General features: G+C 39.2%; 1 protein-coding gene across 5 annotated transcripts in view; it reads left to right on the forward strand.

The window, feature by feature from the left end:
* Positions 1-13,560, forward strand: part of col4a5.L (collagen, type IV, alpha 5 L homeolog) — a 93,721-nt gene extending 80,161 nt beyond the window's left edge. For all 5 annotated transcript variants that reach the window (XM_018229834.2, XM_018229836.2, XM_018229835.2 and 2 more), the window contains 10 exons: positions 1,787-1,920; positions 2,323-2,395; positions 2,996-3,067; positions 3,302-3,430; positions 3,918-4,016; positions 4,972-5,184; positions 5,617-5,794; positions 7,007-7,121; positions 8,840-9,012; positions 12,007-13,560. In XM_018229834.2, coding sequence (XP_018085323.1) covers positions 1,787-1,920; positions 2,323-2,395; positions 2,996-3,067; positions 3,302-3,430; positions 3,918-4,016; positions 4,972-5,184; positions 5,617-5,794; positions 7,007-7,121; positions 8,840-9,012; positions 12,007-12,088 — 1,268 coding nt within the window. In that variant the 3' untranslated portion in view covers positions 12,089-13,560. The remainder of the gene's footprint in view (positions 1-1,786; positions 1,921-2,322; positions 2,396-2,995; positions 3,068-3,301; positions 3,431-3,917; positions 4,017-4,971; positions 5,185-5,616; positions 5,795-7,006; positions 7,122-8,839; positions 9,013-12,006) is intronic.
* The last annotated feature ends 885 nt before the right edge of the window (positions 13,561-14,445 follow it).

A 14,445-nucleotide genomic window follows, 5' to 3' on the forward strand; every position in this document is an offset into this window, starting at 1 on the left:
TAAAAAACAAATGTTCTGCAAGGCTACAGATGTATTGTTATGGTTACTTTTTATTACTCTTCTTTCTACTCAGGCCCTCTCTTATTCATATTCCAGTCTCTTATTCATATCAATGAAAGGTTGCTAGGGTAATTTGCACCCTAGCAACCAGACAGCTGTTGAATACAAAGCTAAATAACTCAAAAAAACGCAAATAGAAAATTAAAAATAATTACAAATTGTCTCAGAATATCACTCTCTACGTCATTCTAAAAGTTAACTCAAAGGTGAACCCATTAAGCCTTAATTGTACCTTAAAGGGATCCTGTCATCGGAAAACATGTTTTTTTTTTAAATGCATCAGTTAATAGTGCTGCTCCAGCAGAATTCTGCACTGAAATTCATTTCTCAGCAGAGCAAACAGATTTTTTTATATTCAATTTTGAAATCTGACATGGGGGCTAGACATTTTGTCAATTTCCCAGCTACCCCTGGTCATGTGACTTGTGTCTGCACTTTAGGAGAGAAATGCTTTCTGGCAGGCTGCTGTTTTTCCTTCTCAATGTAACTGAATGTGTCTCAGTGGGACATGGGTTTTTACTATTGAGTGCTGTTCTTAGATCTACCAGGCAGCTTTTATCTTGTGTTAGGGAGCTGCTATCTGGTTACCTTCCCATTGTTCTTTTGTTTGGCTGCTGGGGGGGGGGGAAGGGAGGGGGTAATATCACTCCAACTTGCAGTACAGCAGTAAAGAGTGATTGAAGTTTATCAGAGCACAAGTCACATGACTTGGGGCAGCTGGGAAATTGACAATATGTCTAGCCCCATGTCAGATTTCAAAATTGAATATAAAAAAATCTGTTTGCTCTTTTGATAAATGAATTTCAGTGCAGAATTCTGCTGAAGCAGCACTATTAAATGATTCATTTTGAAAAAAAAAAATTTTTCCCATGACAGTATCCCTTTAAATACCACTTGCACTTCTTTTAATTGCCCTGGCTTAGCCAGTTTGTATGCAAGCGCACTTACTGATGCCTGGGAACCTTGGAGCCACCACCAACCACAATTTGCTACTGGTTCATTTTGATGTGCCAGGTGCAGTTTGGGCACATACAGTGGCGTAACTATAAAGGAAGCAGATCCCGCAGTTGCAGGGGAGCTCAGACTATGGGGTCTGCTTCATCTATAGCTATATAGATATATAAGAAAACCTCCTCCTCCCCAGCTGCTCTCTTACCAACAAGGAAGGGGACGCAAGTCTGAGCAGGACGTGGGTGGAGTCAGGACGTGGGCAGAGTTGGGGCAGGGGCGGGGCAGGAAGTGGGCGTCAGAATGGGGGTCGGAGTGCGTCAGGCCCCTATGAAGGTTTTTTTCACTCTAGTTACGCCACTGGGCACATACAACTCGGTAATTGGCCCCAGTGATTCTGGAACTCTGGAGGAAAACAACATGGCAATTTGCATTCTAAAATTGCTCTTTGCACACTGCATTTGTAAACGAGGCCCTTAGCAGTGAAGGTCTGTGCCTCCGAAGATGCCCCCTAGTATTTTCTTTTTTCCTGATTCACAGCACATGCTCTGGGCTGCTATCAGTTACCTGTTCTTAGTAACAGACTTATAACAACTATGTAAAAGTGTCAGCAATTTAAGGAACCTCAAAAAAATATAAATAAATAAATACCACCCTACACCAAAACATAGTGGGAAAACTTAATATATCACTGTATTTTGTGTCATTTTATTATATGCTGTTATTATTATATGTTTTTGTTTTTATACGTTACTAATATTAGTGTTTCCAAATTAAGGTCCTCCTGGCCTAGAAGGTGCCCGTGGTCCCTCTGGTGATGGAGGTTTTAAAGGAGAAAAAGGAAACCCTGGACTTGCAGGTCAGCCTGGATATCCAGGATCTAAAGGAGAACCAGGAGCACTTGGTTTCCCAGTGAGTATTATAAAAGGCTTACCTGTCACCTCGCTCATTTCCCAGGTGGTCTGGGGTGGGAACACTTGTGTAAATGTAGTTCGATTCAATAAAAGACAATTATAGCAGCTCCCACTCACAAAGATAGATGTCTTTAAATATAGGGGTTTATATTTCAAATTTACCAATAATTTTCAAGGGACACTGTGAGGCTGATAGGAATCTCAGGTCTGTTCCATACTGCATCAAAAATCTATTATATAAATTAGTATAGGCCTAGAAGCTGTGGTTGGAAGTAGATTGCAACTAACTAGAACACTGGTGTATAGTTCATGAGAAAATCTATTTGAAATATTGTAGGTGGGGGACGTTTGCATTTTAATACATACTTCAAGCACGTTCATATATCACTGTTCTTTGCAGGGTGACCCAGGACGACCAGGTCTTAATGGAATGAAGGGTGATCAAGGTGTTCCTGGTGTTCCAGGATTGCCAGGTATATTCACGGGGGAGAATAAATAGGAAATGATGTAACCCCATTGTGAAATATCAGGATATTATAATTCACCAAGCAGTTCTGTGACTTTGTAAAGACAAAAGGCTGCCTGACTTTAAAACGTATTATATCTCATTATGCCTATTTTTATTGGGTTTGCCAAAGCATGTTAAGCATGATACAATTACATCAATGCATATACCATGCAGTTTACAACTAGGGATGCACCGAATCAAGGATTCGGCCAGGATTCTGCCTTTCTTAGCAGGATCCGGATTCGGAGGGAAATTGCGTCACATTTTGTCACAAAACAAGGAAATAAAAAATTTGGTACGGTATTTGGCTGAATCTTTTGCGAAGGATTCGGGGGTTCAGCCTAATCCAAAATAGTGGATTCGGTGCATCCCTATTTACAACACAAGAGTACATAATAATTATATAAATATAAGCACAATAACTATACTATAAGGATAATAAGCCAATAAACCCCTAAAGTAATAATAAATAACCAGACCAACATAAAACCAAATCTTGCATGGTAGATTTACAACATCAAAAAGTCTTAGAATAACATCAATTCATTATTTATTTCTATTGAAGGTATGAAAGGACCAGGTGGCCCTCCCGGATTGGCTGGCTTTCAAGGTGACGCAGGTCTCCCAGGTGCTATAGGTGAGAATATGATTTTACATGTATCCTTTATGAACTCCTACTGCTAGGTAGTACTAGGTATTAGTAAGTATTTGCATACAATGCGTGAGTTATTGCCTCAACAATAACCAATAACTTTCTTAATATTACTTTTCTTTCTAGTCCTGTCAGATTGAGACAGTCTAATGTATACACAGTATGGTTCCGTACCAGAGCTTTCTTATGTTATCACTAAATCTGTACTTCGCCAAACAGGTTTGCCAGGTCCTCCCGGGCCTAAAGGAGAATACCGTGAGATCAAAGGAGCTTCAGGTCTGCCAGGTCCCCCTGGTCGCCCAGGATTAAATGGACCTCCAGGACCCCCTGGACCACCCGGACTTACAGGTAGTTTATTCGTTTATTATTGGCTGCACTAATCAAATCTCTCAGGAGAATGCATCATATATATATAATATATATCATATTTCATTTTGTTATATTTCTTTAGATCTTTTGTCTATAAAAGCTGTCATGTTGCTTAAAAATTACCCCATCATATACTGATAGTTATCTTTCAAAAGTAACGGGCTCTGTCAACTAACTACAACCTTGTATGCAAGCCAACAGCAATTGAGGCATAAGTAGTGGTAGATGGGGTCTAGTTAGATTTGACCAAGTTGTTTGATACGGCACCGTTTTGAACTAAGGTTTGCATTTAGACAGATAAATGCCTGAATGATCATACAGAGAGGAAGTGGACTGAGGTTCTGAGCAGTGCAGGGATCTGTACTGGATCTACTTATTTTTAATCTGTCAATGAATGACTTGCATTGCCTTTATGTTAAATGGACTGATTTGCACTTAATATATAATATTCACTGCTTCCTGAAAGGTCCTTTGGGTATTCCTGGAGATCCTGGCAGAGATGGACTCCCTGGCTTTGAGGGACAAAATGGACGAAAGGGTGACCGAGGCCAAGCAGGCCAACCAGGTGAGAAGTACTGCAATATAGGAGATTTTTTACTTGTCCATTTAGGTTTTGTGTCCCTCCCACTTCCATCTGACCAATGGGTTATCCATTGGCTTCTGTCTTACCCAATGTATAATTAGAATACAGAATTACATACAAGTTTGTAGTGTTTGAAGCTCAGTTGACTGTACTTCTGCAACAAGTTATATGGCATGTGTCTCAACCTGTCAATTTGCACTTTTGCAGAATGTAGTGGGGATTATGGTTTTGTGGATAGCATTATACATAATTTTCATAGAAGGACATGTCTGTTAAGACAAATTCAAAGGTTTTATACAGTGTAGTTAGTAGGAAGCTGGACAATGGAGTTGCAGTGGAGTTTAGGAAATTCTGGTGTAGTGTATATCGAGGTCTGATGGTCATTGGAATACTAATTGTGCATGAATAGAGAATCAATGGATGGATTGTGTACAGACATTACTTTACTTGGTGTATCACTGTACCAGGGGAATCTGTCTGGGGCCAATTATATATATATATATATATAATGTGTTCATTAATGGCTGGGAAGATGGTATTGAAAGCTGTGACTTGCTTGCAGATGGCACAAAACTGAGTAGAACCATAATAAATATCACTAATGTGCTATATCTGGACAAACTGGTGAACCAAGCGTTTAACTTTAAGAAGTGAGATTCAATGTAGATAAATGTAAGTTTATAATATGCATACATGTAGAGATGAGAATGAGACCAAGCGTTTCCACAGAATTTACAAAAACAAGGTCTATGAAAAGAGTTCTGAACAAGAAGAAGAGTGTCACATATTTATTGACTTATTTGGACTTACAAAGCCATGTTCTGATTGGATGAGACTCTCTCAAGACATTAAATAGGTTCCTTGATTGTAGTTGCTTCTACTATTGTTGTTTGGATTTAGCACATGTACATTGTTTTCTTTTGTTTCATTTTGAAAGGATCTCGAGGTTTTAATGGTCCACCTGGTCCAGACGGTTTACAAGGTCCTCCCGGCCCCCCTGGGCAAGGATCTGTTGCTCATGGATTCCTCATAACCCGGCACAGTCAATCAACAGATGTCCCAGGCTGTCCACTTGGAACCAACATAATCTATGATGGCTATTCCCTGCTTTATGTGCAAGGAAATGAGAGGGCACATGGACAAGATTTGGGTAAGTCATCAGTTATGTTGTTAAAGGCATTCTGTCATGTTTTTTCAAAACATATCAGTTAATAGTGCTGCTCCAGCAGAATTCTGCACTGATATCAGTTTCTCAAAAGAGCAAACAGATTTTTTTTTATTTAATTTTGAACTCTGACATGGGGCTAGACATATTGTCAATTTCCCAGCTGCCCCCAGTCATGTGACTTTTGCTCTGATAAACTTCAGTCACTCTTTACTGCTGTACTGAAGTTGGAGTGATATCATCCCCATCCCTTTCCTTCATGCACCTAGTTGTGTTTAAGCTGAACATGTTTAGGATAATGGAAAGTAGGCAAGAATGGCCGAGCTTTGTTGAGCAGCAGTGCCATAGGTTATAGGTATCTGAGCAATATTCTGTGACAGCTAATCTGGTTCGGAACACATTTTTTTTTTTGCACAGGTACCGCTGGCAGCTGCCTCCGTCGCTTCAGCACAATGCCTTTCATGTTCTGCAACATTAATAACGTGTGTAACTTTGCTTCAAGAAATGATTATTCCTACTGGCTGTCCACGCCAGAGCCTATGCCTATGAGCATGGATCCTTTAAGAGGGAGGGATATTCAGCCATTCATTAGCAGGTAATACAGTTCATCTTTGAGTACGTCGCTCCTGTCTAGTGCATGAAACAAAATGTATTTTAAATATTAACCAGCTGATTGATTATTTATGGTACTTTTCGTATTAAGTTGTGTTTAGTGTGTTTTGGCTCATGTCAGAACACATTAAACAATGATAGTCTGTGAACTGTGTGTCCTATTAAGTCCCTTTAATAGTAATAAAAATGTGCATTTTCCATATTGACATTAGAAAATGATAAGGTTATAAATAGCTCATTGCATGTACGTACCAGGAACTTCTCTGCGGCAATAGATTTTTGCTATTTATTTGCCCTTATCCATTTGCTTTCAAGATCAAGTGTTTATCGCCCTGCTTGGTTGCAACTACCTGTGCCAGCAACTGTGCAAAACATTATGGCAGATGGTTAGGCTGGAATACAGTTGTTCTTACTGCACAAATCATTTGTGTTCTTCAGATTAAGTCTTTGCAGTGAGAGGTGCATATTTCTTGATATCCTTGTAAGCTCTTTTGGTCAAGTCACTCTTTACCTCTAATTAGTATTGTAAGGTAGAAACCCCATTTTACATTTTTCAGGGGACCAGAAAAAAATTATTTAAAATCCGGTAAAATGTAAAATCAGGGAAATGTGTTAAAGTAACTTTTTCTTCAAAGCACAGGAGTCTGTTTTACGCTGAGATACGATATTTACTGTGTTAATAACAAGGGTTAAGTATTGCAGCGTTAATGTTACACTATGGGGGGCATGTGCAAGGCCTCAGTCACATACACAACCTAAAGCAATAAGTGATGGTGCAGGACTGTATAAGGGACAGACTCATTGGAACTGACCATTTACAGGCAGAACCATGGCACAATATATACATCTGGTTAGTATTTTAAACATCTTTATTTCACAAATAACATTCATAGAGGAAAAAAAGGCAGTTTTTGGGTACACCAGGGCAAAATTTTGATGGGAAAACATTACTTAAAATCAGGGAAATGCACCCATTAAAATGCATTATAAATTGGTGGGACCACAAATAAAAAATGTAAAATGTGGGGAAACTTAAAACCAGGCCACTTAAAATGAGGTTTCACTGTATATGTAATTTGTATGTTTGATGTATACTCCCTTCTATTAAGCAGTACTGCAGAATATATTGGCACTTTATAAAAAAAAAAAACCCACAATATTAATAATTTCCTCTTGGTGTCTTTGAATGCTTTAGGTGTGCTGTCTGTGAAGCTCCAGCCATGGTGATTGCAGTTCACAGCCAGACAATACAAATCCCACAGTGCCCACAAGGCTGGTCCTCTCTTTGGATTGGATACTCTTTCATGATGGTAAGCTTTATGCTCAATGTACATTGTTCCAGGGATCAGTTTTTCATCTGTTTTCTAGTGTACATTGCAAAGGCTCCCTTCCACTTAACCAAATTCTGCCATCTCTACAGCTTCTATCCTCTTAGTTTATCAAAGTAACAGGCAAACACTCTCTACCTTGCTATACATAAGTATGACAGAAGCAAATGCAGAAAACAAGGGGGGGGACACTAGGGGAACAACAAATGGGTAACGATAAAACCACTGCCAAGATTTTGCTTTGATATTGTTTACATACAGCATATGTAAATGTGACTATTAAATGAGGTCTGTAGTGACTGATCCAGACAATGATATGGTAGGTATTTTAGGATTAGGAAGGATCTTCCCGATTGTTTTTCAAAGCTCAATCACTATACAACTGCAACGTAATAACATTTGTTGAAAATATCAGATTTTCAAAGAGAACCACTGTATATAATGTCTGATTTACAAAGTGCAGGACAGGTGTAAAGTGCATATTTTTTGCTCATCCTGTAAATCCTGCCCTGCACTTTGCAGAAAAGCCGCTGGACATTATATTCCACAACGGAGTGCAAAGACCTTTGTCTGCCTCATGAGTGCAGTGCTGTATTCACTAGGGGTGTAAAGGGGTGGCATGTACATGTCCAGTCTATCAGCCCCTAACTTGAGCATCATTGAGATGTGTAAGTTATAGAGCCCCTGCAGGCACAGGCTGCAAACAAGCCCTTTATTCATGACTTACCCTAAATAGGTGAAGAGGACAGGGTTGCCTTGCACTCGATGGGGCTGTGTTATGTGCTTACACACCTGATTTTTATATCTAGTGCGAGGTGCGGAACTTAGAAAAACATAAATGCTGCATTAAAAATTTGTATTTTTAATGACTGCTATGCGTAAACAGAATAAAAATGTGCATTTCACAGTGTTCTTCTTCTCTTCCTGCTACATGAAGTAGCTCCTCATACATTATGCCTCTGTTTGGCCCATGGACTGATTACTGGGGGGGTTATTTACTAAACTCTGAATGCAAAAATCACAAAAAAATCATTTTTTTTAATAAAATCTGACTTTTAAAAAATCTCAAATTTTTCGGAATTTATTAAACCCCGAGGATGGAAAAGTTAGAATCTGAAAATCCGGCATCTCAGACCTGTCGAGGTTGCATATAAGTCAATGGGAGAAGTCCCAATGATTTTTTGATGTGCGCTGGGTTTTCTGCAATACCCCGAATTTTACTGAGTTTAAATCGTGAAAATCGGATGAAAAAAATCAGAAAAACACGTGATTTTTTCGGGAAAATATAATAGTAAATAAGCGTAAAAAACCCAAGCGGATTTGATCGGAGTTTGTAGCAGAAAATATTGAAATAAATTCGGACTTTGATAAATAACCCGCTAGAGGTCACCCAGTTTATGGCTGCCTTAGGAGAAAGGAAAAACAAGCGACAGTTATGTTATATTATATGCAGTAATATAACCGACCTGAATCTGACCAGCAGAACTGCAGAAAATGCTATTCAGTAGGAATGGGTGGCCAATGTACAGTAGATATATCACCGTAACAAGTCAGTAATAATTCAAGTTGATCTTAGATAAGTGACATCTTTGGAAAATGCAGGCAGAGAAAAAAAAAAGGCAATAGGGATGAATTTTATACATTGCGGTCTCTGCTCACAAGCAGCAACCATTGTGTAATATTCTCTTTCCTATTTCTAGCATACGAGTGCCGGTGCTGAAGGCTCAGGACAAGCTCTGGCATCACCTGGCTCTTGCTTGGAAGAATTCCGATCCGCACCTTTCATTGAATGTCACGGCCGGGGAACCTGCAATTACTATGCCAATTCTTACAGTTTTTGGTTGGCCACAGTGGAAATGTCTGAAATGTTTAGGTAAGACAATAAATACAGATGGTATAATGGTGTTTCACAGGCTGCAATGAATTTACAGCCAATGATAAAATACACAACTCTACTGCTCTCAGCAGTAACACTACAGGAAATAACCGAGGCACTCTATAACTGGAGCCCGGAGACAATTGAAATGATCAGTATAAAAGAGAAAGAAAGTGTAAATCGATGGAGGGTGCCCTAGGGACCCCCTAATGAATACAATTGCTAATTTGCTTTCTTCCACTTCCACTGGGAAGTCACTGAAGATGGTGGTGCATTTTCCGCAAAGGGGAACATCATCCTGGGGTCCAATAAATTGTATTTACTGGGTATTCTCCAGTGAGTTACACTTTTCTCGTCCTTCAGATTGTTATAAGCAGCCATTATTTTCAGTGAATGTTCCTTTCAACAGTATCCCATCCCAAAGCTTTCTGTGCATGAAATATTCCTTAGTCGTGTGTGTCACCATCACATTGCCATATCTAAAACATCCCGTTTAATTTTAATTGTACTCCAATGCTTATAGGTTATTGCTTGGTACAGCAAAGTAAACATTTTGGCAAGTTTTAACATACTTTGGCCACTAGAGGGCACTGTAAAAGTCCACAGAAAATTTTCCAGGTTTGGCAAATTCATCAATCAAAAACAACCTGTTTGCATGACCATTTTTAAGATGAAGATGAAGAAGAAGCACGCAGCACAGGAGGGGGGGCCTGGGACAGCAGCCCCGATGGGCCCCAGGCCCCCCAGTCCGACCCTGTTATGGGAAATGGGTTTTTAGCACATTAACCCCTGGCAGGACAGTGCACATGTCAGACTGGGGCCCTAACTAAACTATGGGGCCCTAATTAAATATGAAAGACCATGGGTTAAAAAAAATCAGTGCCCATTGCAACATTGCTGCCACCCCCACCTCCTTCATAAGTTAACCTGTCAGCTCATACATTCATTTAAGTGGAGAACAAATGCTTTTACTTTTAAAAGGCAGGTCACTCACACTTACACCCCTCCTTGGTCACATTTCATTTCGGCAGTGGACAGCTAAACAGTGCAGAGCACATTACTTCTCGCAGGCTGTTGCTCTCATTCATCTTTCCAGTCGAGGACGGTTTGTTCCCGCACAAGCCTGCACAGACGCTGTTTCCGATGCACTGCATTTTTTTTACAGAGCGGCTGCTAATGACATCACATGCCCGATGTACAGTAGCAGTAAACTTGCCCACACCACACTAAAACCTTTTTTCGGAAACGTAATTCCCCTCCAGGCATGCAGACCATATCAAGGGCCCATAGGCTACGGGCTTGTTGCACCAGTTGCACCCCCTGCACCCCAATAGTTACGCCACTGACACTGTTTAACGGCAAATTTCCAGGGGGGGCCAAGTGCCCTCCCTTGCCCTTATTTGCGGACGCTCATGGTTTTGGGTGTTTTTTTTCTCATCAGAGCAATTGTGTCTCACTCATTAATTGAGATGTGCATCTGAATGTTTTGTCTGTTTTTCTTTATGAAGAAGCAGAAGTGAGGATAAAGGAGCAGTGATTAAAGTAACAATTAAAGGACAAGGAAAGTTAAACTAAAGAAGTAGCTAGAAATGTTGTACATTATGTTTTGGGCTTCTGTAACATCAACAGGCAACCACAGACCTTTAGCAGGCAATATGTGTGCCTCCAAAGATGCCCCAGTAGCTCCCCATCTTCTTTTCTGCTGATTCACTGCTCATGTTCCATGATGCTGTCACTTACTGAGCTTAGGGACCGACTCAAAATATACAGTACACATAGAATATAAATGTCACAAGGCTGATTAGTCATTAATATGGATAATTTCGGCAGTATAGAAACCAGTGCAATTAGCATCAGAATTTAATAATCAGCCCTGTAGCATCAGCTTATATTACAGACCAACCTCATTTTCTGCTTGATCGTTTGCGACAACCCCTAAGCTTAGCTTCTAAACAGCTGCTCAGAGCCCACTGAGCATATGAGTATCACAGACACTTTCCAAGATGGCGACCCCCTGTGACAAGTTTGAAGTCCTGGATCATTGCTGCTATTGACAAGCTGAAACTTTAGTCTGGTGCAATAAGTACAGTATATAAAACATGAGATTTTTAGCCATAGTCATTTTTAGGGTTTAGTTCTCCTTTAAAAGCAACTGATTTTTACCAGATTACTATATGTACAAGTAGGGCTGTCAGTGCTGGAACTAGTGGTAGGCAGACGAGGCAGGTGCCTAGGGTACAACAGAAGGGGGCTCTAGGCAAGCACATCATCTACCTCACTACCAGTGGGTTTCTATCATTTCTATGATTTCAGCTTCCTGGTGGGCTAAGGGAGCGGCAATACACAATGGTGACCCCCACTTGTGCCCATCGCACATCACTGGTCCCATTAATTGCTCCCTCTAGTCAAACCACTCTCCCTGTTTGTCACTTCACTGTGGTGGGAGTGGGGGCTATCAGGGGCCGGGGCTTGATTAGACTACCACTTAAGTTTGGCCCAGTACTGAGGGCTGTGCAATGGATTTTACAGTCTGCGTTCTGCAACTTTTGCTGGGGCAACCCATGTACCACCCGCCCAGCCAGTCCCTCATGAATACATTGCTGCCAAACACAGGGAGAGCTGCATTCATGGCAAATGCATAGGTTAGACTTTGCTAAGAGAACAACCCACAGGACAGGGTGCAAAGTAGAAAAATATTTGTGCCAGGTGCAGAGTTCAGGCAGCTCTCTGTCTGAATTTTAAGGGGTCACCCATGTACTGCCTCCACACTGCTGCTTATGAATAAAGTACTGTCGAATGCAGGCAATGCTGATTTCATAGACCTGCACCTAGGGGTGCCCAAGGGCTGGATAAAAAGTGCCAGAGTGAGATACTTTAACAACTAGAAATATTGGGCATTATCTATTTATAACACCAACGCTGAAGTGTCTTGTACAAAGGTAACACTTGTCTTCTACTAACATCCGACCCTCTCTTCCTCTCCATTCCCAGCAAACCTCAGTCGGAAACACTAAAAGCCGGCGATTTAAGGACACGCGTCAGTCGCTGCCAAGTTTGTATGAAGAGGACGTAACGCTGTGGGGAAGCAGCTCCCTGGGGAAACCTCCTAAGGTTTGAATTGTCCTGTGACAATGGTGCTACTGTGTAGATAAAGAGTAAGAACCAGATACTGTGTGAAACCAATCCTAAATGTACCTCACCAAAGTGCCATTTTTGAACCTTGTCTGGTGCATTTTGATCCAGCGGACTGAGAAAAACGATGAACCTTTTTGCAAGGATCAGTCAAATGAAGTGGTTTTTTTTTTGTTCCCAGTTCCCGAATGGCGCTGTTTTCATCCGCTGTGTAAGAAGCCGAGCACTGAGTATGGTTACAATAACAAGGCTGCAGTTTGGAAAAATAAAAATATTAAAAAAAAGACCAACTAAAAAAAAAAAAAATTAAAAAAAATTATTTTTCATGGTGCTACTTACTAACCCATCCGTACCCCGGGTTTATTATTAAAACAAAACAAAAAGCTAAGCTTATTTTTCTCTGTAAGTAATGAAATGTGTATATTGTGTATTTTTTTAGACTATGAATGAAAGCATTTAGTAAATGTCACTCATCACAAACGTATACAGGTCAATATCATATACGCTGCAGTATTTTCTATATGTATTAACTCCATTCACATCAGCCAATGCCTTTGTTTTTTTTATATATATATATATATATATTCTGACTCCACTATAGCCAAATTGGAATTTATTTCATCCTTGTATAATATGTTTATATGTTACAATCGTCAGCAGAATTGGATTTTTATTCTGTGTTTGATTTTTGTACTCGCCTTACCAGCCATACGTTTTTAGGCCCGAGAAAGATTCGTGAATTTAGGAAATGATTCTACAGTAGCCAATCGCCGGCATTGTCGTGCGTCGCACGTGCCTGGAATAAAGAGAGACTTTTTCTATTAGTATTTGTGCAAAGTAGCTCCATTTCTTACTACTAGGAACATTTTTGCATTCCAAATAATCCTGGTACATCCTCCCATAATCCCATTGTTTGTACAGCAAAAAAAAATAAATAAAATTAGGTTTAATAAAGATTTATTTATCATATAAGATACAATTATTTGTAATGTATTTCTTACACGATAAGGAGGCGTTTTACCACTAGCCCGACACTACTACACAATTACAATGTAGAGTGCAACTAGATGTCGAGGAACAAACACTACCTATGCACCCCTCTGATTTTCAGTTTCCCGTTAGTCTTAAAATTCAAATTTTTTCTTTTTTTTTTTTTTAAAAACCTGCTATGTGTGTGAATATATAAATGTGGCTGGAAATCCAGATCAAATGAATTGGGCAATCTGTGGTTTGATTTTTTTAAATTAAATAGTGACATATGCTTCCTATTTTAAGTATTATGTGCACATTGTATGTCGTTTTTTTTTCACCTGAATGTTTAGCAAAAAAAAAAAAATTTCAATAACGATGTCTGTTTTCTGTCGAAGAATTGCAGAAATAAAGAATAAAATCCAGACACCACGTAAACAAGGACCTCCGCTCCTACTGTTATTTGTTCTTAAGTGTCAGAGAGTCTTATAGAGTCTAAAAAAATAAATATATATATATATATATATATATATATAGGTATGGAATCCATTATCCGGAAACCCGTTATCCAGAAAGTTCCGAATTACGGAATGGCTGTTTCCCATTGACTCCAGTATAATCAAATAATCCAAATTTTTTTTAAATGATTTCCTTTTTTTCTGTAATAATAAAACAGTAGCTTGTACTTGATCCCAACTAAGATATAATTAATCCTTATTGGAAGCAAAACCAGCCTATTGGGTTTATTTAATGTTCACAAGATGTTCTAGCAGACTTAAGCTATGAAGACTCAAATTACAGAAAGACCCGTTATCTGGAAAGGCCCAGGTCCCAAGCATTCTGGATAATAGGTCCCATACCTGTATGTGTGTGTATATTTATATATATATATATATATATATATATATATATATATATATATATATATATATATATATATATAAAATTACACTCATACTCTTTATATGTATGATCTGTTATCCAGAAATTACGGAAACTCCATTTTATCCAAATTATCCAAAATTGTAAAAAATTGGGTTTATTTTCTAGTGGATTTAAGGTATGGAGACACATAATCCAGAAAACCCCAGGTCCCGAGCAATATATATATATATATAGGTCTTGACAAAGGTCTTAGCTGTAGACCGAAACGTTGGCCTGTTTTTAACCTTGATTTAATAAATATGATGATTTTTTAAACAGTTCCCAGTTTGCACCTGTTTACCTTGGACATTTATATAGGTATAGGATCCCTTATCCAGAACCTTATTATCCAGAATGCTCCATATTAAGCAAATAATTCAATTTTTTCAAAATGATTTCCTTTTT

This window comes from Xenopus laevis, chromosome 8L, assembly GCF_017654675.1.
Source record: "Xenopus laevis strain J_2021 chromosome 8L, Xenopus_laevis_v10.1, whole genome shotgun sequence".
NCBI classification, from domain to species: Eukaryota; Metazoa; Chordata; class Amphibia; order Anura; family Pipidae; genus Xenopus; species Xenopus laevis.